The sequence below is a fragment of the Pleurodeles waltl genome, chromosome 5 (assembly GCF_031143425.1).
Source record: "Pleurodeles waltl isolate 20211129_DDA chromosome 5, aPleWal1.hap1.20221129, whole genome shotgun sequence".
In the NCBI taxonomy this organism is placed as follows: domain Eukaryota; kingdom Metazoa; phylum Chordata; class Amphibia; order Caudata; family Salamandridae; genus Pleurodeles; species Pleurodeles waltl.
This window is the reverse complement of record NC_090444.1, coordinates 1,495,344,616-1,495,350,703: the sequence shown is the minus strand read 5'-3', so window position 1 is coordinate 1,495,350,703 and position 6,088 is coordinate 1,495,344,616. Positions and strand designations below refer to the sequence as shown.

The 6,088-nt window shown below is 50.2% G+C and overlaps 1 protein-coding gene and 1 pseudogene across 1 annotated transcript; one reads left to right on the top strand and one right to left on the bottom strand.

Moving 5' to 3' along the window:
* The first annotated feature begins 328 nt into the window (after positions 1-328).
* On the top strand, positions 329-1,173 carry LOC138297400 (small ribosomal subunit protein uS7m-like; annotated as a pseudogene).
* A 622-nt stretch (positions 1,174-1,795) lies between these two features.
* Positions 1,796-3,212, bottom strand: LOC138297399 (MIF4G domain-containing protein-like). The gene is made up of 2 exons (XM_069236774.1): positions 2,849-3,212; positions 1,796-2,263 (listed from the first exon to the last, which is right to left on the bottom strand). The coding sequence occupies exons 1-2, from the start codon at positions 2,999-3,001 to the stop codon at positions 2,036-2,038; spliced, it is 381 nt and encodes a 126-aa protein (XP_069092875.1). The 5' UTR covers positions 3,002-3,212; the 3' UTR covers positions 1,796-2,035.
* Between the last annotated feature and the right edge of the window lie 2,876 nt (positions 3,213-6,088).

The window sequence follows — 6,088 nt, the reverse complement described above, 5'->3', positions numbered from 1 at the left end:
CTGGCATTGACCAAGTGTATCCTCTGTCTCTTCCCCTCCCTTTTTATTTGTCACCCTGTCCTTATGTGCATTAGCATAATCTGGCGGAGGAGCAGAGGCACCGGCGATGGAGGGAGCTGCATCCCACATGTCCCTGGAGGCCGAATCCAGCGACCATGAGGGCACCAGTGGGAGGGAGGGTGAGGGGAGCACCACGGCGGAGACAGGAGGGGACAGTTCTGACAGTAATAACTCCTCTCTACCAACTCGCCAAAGAATTCCCCTTCTGTAACGTGTCGTGGACGTCACGTACAAACTGCTCCGTCGTGACCTCGCTCCCAGAAGTGCATCGCGCGCAGCGCCGCTGAAATCTGTACCAAACAAAGATGGCGGCCATGGCAAGTGCTAGCCGGCTACTAGCATTACGGAGCGTTGGAGTGATGCAGGTGAGATGGAGCCGCTACAGCCCGGTGTACCTGGAGCCGCAGGTGAACAAAGAACATTACCGCCGACCCCTATAGGACTTGTCAGAGGAAGAAAAGCTAGAACAGGAGCTGAAGGCTGTGCGTCCCATTAAAGCTGCCCCCTCTAACCTTACCAGCTCACTATTTTCAGACCCAGTGATCAGCAAATTCATTAACATGAAGGGAGGAGACAAGGTACTGGCCCGCTCTCTGATGACACAGACTTTGGAAGAGATCAAAAGGAAGCAGCTGGAGAAGTATTATAAGGCCCCAGAGGAGGAGCGTTCCAGTATAGAGTGCAACCCCTACACCATATTCCACAAGGCACTGGAAAACTGCCAGCCCATCATCGGTCTCACCAGCATTCAGAGGGGTGGCAAATCCTACCAGGTCCCAATACCCCTACAAGACAGCCGGCGTCGTTACTTGGCTATGAAGTGGCTGATCACAGAATGCCGCGAGAATAAGCACCGCCGTGTATTTATGCCCCAGAAGCTCTCCCAGGAGCTGCTTGATGCATTCTTTGAACAGGGTAGTGTGATCAAGAAGAAACATGAGCTTCACAAAATGGCTGAGGCTGACAGGGCCTTCGCACACTACCGCTGGTGGTAGAAGGCTAATCTCTATACAAGGCTGCCAGTGGTAATGGGTAACAAGTGAAACTGAGCAACTCCTACTCCCATTACTGTTGAAGGATAGATCTGGACTTACAACACAACCACAGGCGGTATGGGAGCAACGAAGCGGTATGGGGGAACACCTTCATATGTTCTTGCTGGTAGCTCTGATCTTACGGTGATCACGGGACACAACTGTTGGTGATAGAAGGCTGCTAAGGGAAGTCAAATGAAGTTGTACCAGACATGCTGGGATTGAAACTGCATTAGAACTGGTCCCTGTTCTCGTGAAAAAACTGTTTAGCCCTAAAAGACGCAATCCCTTCACCTGAGAGCTTTTTCTAACAACTATTAGTAATTCCAAACATAACTTAAACGTTCCTCCATCAGATATTCATGCTGTCGCATCTATTCATAGAGTGGCTAATTACTAAATTAGTGCTAAATTTTCAAGAAAAGGTCAGGAATTAAATGCCACCAGTGGTCGAAGCAGGAGCACGTGTTATCCAGTAATGGAGTTTTTTGGCATTTGAATCTTTTGCTTATTGGCTTTTTAAGAAAAATAGTACTGGACTGATGTTTACCTTGCCAGGCACATGCCCTTCTATAAAGCCTATCTCCAGTCAACTAACACCAAAACATTGCCAGAAATATGCATTTATATCGAATGGGTATGTCTGTTCTTAGTGTGGAAAAGAAAAACATCAGGTTGTAGCAACGTTTTTATTTAAAAAATAATAATAATGCACACTATTCGCCATTGGTCCTTATTAAAAAAGATATTGCAACAATCCATTCAAGTGTTGGCATCTTATAAAAACAGATACTACTGGAGCGCATGAGTAAGTCTATTTTCCAGGTCAGTGTAAAAATCTTCTGTACAAACACTACAAAAATCTCTTTAAAAATATTAAAAAACTTTGATATGCCTGAATAGTTTTGTGGCTTCCACAATGAAGTGTTAGTATGTATATGTCATTCCGTCACTTCGCTGTAGTAATATTTGTGGGCAGCATCTGTCATCTTCCAGCCTGCTGCTCTGAACTCTATGATCTCCAGCAGAAGGAGCTGGGCTAGGGAACTGAGCCCCTCCTGCAGCAGAAAGCCATCTCGCAGGAGACTGAACAGTTCAACCATGAGCTGGGAATTCATCTTCTCAAGCTGGTCACCGACACGGTGCAACTGTAACACCAGACAGTCCACCTGAAGAGAAAAAAAAAGGTTTCAGTGGCAGTAAACTCTGAACTGTGGATGGGGCAACAAAAGTAATTCAGAGGTATTGTCACGCAAAGTTTAAGCATAGATCTGCTAGGATTAATGAGAGTATGATTTCTTGCTTGTTGAGGTCACATAATATACATGGAGGGCTGACTGGTCCTGCTGTTTGCCCTGCGCAGGGTCTTTTGCAGCTTACAGGTGGCAAATGGAAACTACATTTGTACGTATTATTATTTCAGCTGATTGTGCACTCATGAACCACTATGTAACAGTACTGGACCATACAACAAATCGGAGTTGTAGAGAAAAAGGTACTTGAGAATCATGTTAAGTGTTGGAGGATTTCTGTTCAGGACAGGTGGCATCCCATCTACGTGGCTTCAGGTAATGGGATACATTACATTGTAAGGTGATGAACATGCTTTGTGGTAATCAAGTTGAGAAAGAAAACACAATTCCTGCTGAACATGGATTACCACTTATATTATAAAGACTGTACTTTGTGATCAGAAAATACCAACAGCTACAGAACAGTTTAAACTCTCCAAACAGCCCTGTGTTCACACTCACTTCCTCCTCTTTCTGCAAGCTGTCAGGCTGAGCCAGTCTGAAGAGGCAGTCATATACTGGGTTCACCAGAGCCAGCATTGGCATATTATTTATCTGTAAATGATTGGAAAAGGCATTTGTTAAAAATTTAATTCTTGTGAAATTCCCCTGCATCTAAAGGCCCTGAATACAAATAAAGATTTGTCCAATAAAAAACAAAAAAACAAAAAAACAACCAAAAAAAAGTAATACCTCCTCTGATGGAAGTTCCCTATGGCCACCCCAACTACAGGTGCAATCACCACCCCCGTACCAGCACCGCCCTCCCAGCAGCCCCTCAGCGTGTTTCCTGTGCCCGCTCACCCGGGAGGGTGGGCATCTCCTTTGCCCCAGGCACCTCAGGCCCTGCCCCAGTTAGCCCTGCTGCCCTGAGTGAGGAGGCTATTGACCTCCTGTGAGCCACATCTGTTGGGCAGTCAACCATTGTGAATGCCATCCAGGGGCTGGCAGGGAATTTGAAACATACAAATGCATTCCTGGAGGGCATTCACTCTGGCGTGGCAGCCCAACATAGATCATTCCAGGCTCTCGCCTCCTCCCTAATGGCAGCCATTGTCCCTTTCTCTAGCCTCCCCCTCCAACCTCCTCTACCCATTTCCATTCCCCTGAACCCCAACCTATCCGAAGCACACAATCAGACCAGCATGCACCCAAGATAACACACAGGAGTGGCTCAGGCAAACACAAGCACCACACATCATCCCACAGGCACTCACACAAATACTATCCAGAAGCAGACACTCGAACATCCACTGCCTCCACTGTGTCCCTCTCCTCCTCCTTGTCCACCTCCCTCCCAGTAGTGTCTCCACTCACACCTGCATGCACTACATCCTCATCCACTACCTCTATCACCAGCCCGCCTATCACTACATGCTCCTCACTTGCAGTTACCACCCTCACATACATGTGCACGTCCCCTGTATCCTCTCCCACTGTGTCTGTGCCCCCTCCTCTCAAAGTACACATACAGAAGCACTCAGACACCCAATAGCCATCCACCTCACAACAACATCCAGCCCATGCACCTGCACTCAAACACAGCAGAAAGACATCTCCTACAACCACTCCCTCTTCCTCCACTCCCAATAGTTCACCCTCTTCCCGCACCAGTGTCCTTAAGAAGATTTTCCTCTCCACCCCTGACCTCCTGCCTCCCGCTCCCCCCGTCCTTCACTTCGGGCCAGGGTGGGCAGAACCCAGGCCAGCACCTCAGCCACCCAGTCCATGGCCACTGTAGCTTCGGCAGCTACTGCAGGTGTGAGAGGCTCCAAGGAGACACCCATCAGCACTGGCAGTGTGCCTGCACCAGCTGCCAAGGGCAAGGCCAAGGAACAACACCAGCTGCAGAGGGCAAGTAAGAACGACCAGCTGCAAGTGCAAGAAGGGACCACCAGCTGCCAAGGGCAAGCTGGCAACCACCAGCTGCCAAGGGCAAGTAGGCACCACCAGCTGCCAAGGGCAAGGGAAAAGGGCTTGCCCCTGCAGGGAGGAAGGACGAGAGGCCTAGTTCTGTGACAGAATCGGAGCACTCACCACCATACATGCTGCTTCAGCTGTCCAAAGTTTCAGGGGAAGGGCTGAAGCCTCCCCGTACCACTGGCAGCACCACCACTAGCACCACTGGCAACAGCCCCAGTGGGCAGCTGTCTGAGGCTGCAGGGGAAGGGCTGGAGCCTCTCCCCGCCACTGGCAGCACTGACACCAGCACCGGTACCGGCACCGCCACCACTGTGCAGCTGTCGCTGCCAGCAGATGGACTGTAGTCCTGCTTCCATGGAGTGTCATGCATCCTGCCCACAGCAAATCTCGTGGATCTAACACCCAGGTGAGAGACTGTGACCTTGCACTCCCCAAGGGCTGCATCACAGGGCACAAAGCCCCCTCCAGAACCAGTGGAAGAAGGCATCCACCCAGCTCCTCTTTGCCAGGATAAAGCACACTGGGCACAAGACCCCCTCCAGAACCAGTGGAAGAAGGCACGCCCTCCGTTCCAGGATGAAGCACACTGGGCACAAGGCCCCCTCCAGAACCAGTGGAAGAAGGTATCCACTCACCCCCTCCCTGCCAGGATATAGCACACTGGGCACAAGGCCCCCTCCAGAACCAGTCGAAAAGCCATCCACTAGAGAGCCTGTGGCCTTGCACTCCCCAGGACCAAGCAGTGAGCAAACCACCCACTTCAGAGACTGTGGCCTTGCACTCCCCAGGACTGAGCAGTTGGCAAACCACCCACTAGAAAGACTGGCCTTGCACTCCCCAGGACCAATCAGTGGGCAAACCACCCACTTGAGATACTTTTGCTTTGCACTCCCCAGGACATCGCAGAGGGCATGCAGCCCCCTCCAGGAGCAGTGGCGTTGTACCATCTTGCGGCTGAGTTCTCCTCCTTTCCCCTTCTCCCTGAGGTGTCTGTGTATTTTCGACCTGATGCCCCTGCAGTGTTCTCTCCGTATTGAGGCAGGAGTCAAGTGGGGCCTTGGCAAATGTGATACGGCCCTGTGGCCCACAAACATTATGGACTGGGCAGTGTCCCTTCGTTTGAATATCTGTAAATAATTTTTAGATTTTTGAGGACGTATTTCTAGTATTGTATCGTATTACACTCACTTTCTTCAAATTATTTTATCCTTGCATTATTCCTGTGGTGTAGGGGTTGAATATGTAATGTTACTGCATCTGTTTTGTGTGTATTTTGGTGGGGGTGTTGCGTGTTGCATGTGTGTGTCACTCTCTTTTTCCTCCCCCCTCCCCTGTGTGCTAGGCGGCAGTGCTCATTGTGGTCGTCATCGCCGGCGTTGGTATTCCTGTTGTCGGAGGAGGCAGACCAGCATGGGGAACACCTGCAGTTCGGGCTCCATGGCATCGTGGTTCTTCCTTGAGTGTCCAGAGGTGAGTCCTTTGCCTTCTGTGTACTGTTTCCGCCGTGCTTTTGATGGCCTTGGTGCTGCCCCGGAAAAGGTGGCGGATAGGCTAGTTATAATATTGTGGGCGGTACATTGTCTTCCGCCTGGCTGTTGGCGGTTACCGCTGCGGTGCTTGTTGCTACTGCCGTGGTGGTCGGTGTGTCAAAGCGACTGTATGTGTTGGTGGTTTCCGCTGTGGTCATAATTCTATTTTTTACTGCCGGCCTGTTGACGGTATTACTGCAATGTTATCACCGACAGCCAGGGTTGTAATGAGGGTCATATTCACTACAGG

What these genes read in the sequence shown, in the direction of transcription:
- LOC138297399 (XM_069236774.1), bottom strand. Translation starts at nt 3,001, where the DNA reads ATGCAGGGGAATTTCACAAGAATTAAATTTTTAACAAATGCCTTTTCC. An exon ending in GCTTGCAGAAAGAGGAGGAA is followed by an intron (nt 2,264 to 2,848) that starts GTGAGTGTGAAC and finishes TTTTCTCTTCAG; the next exon opens with GTGGACTGTCTGGTGTTACA.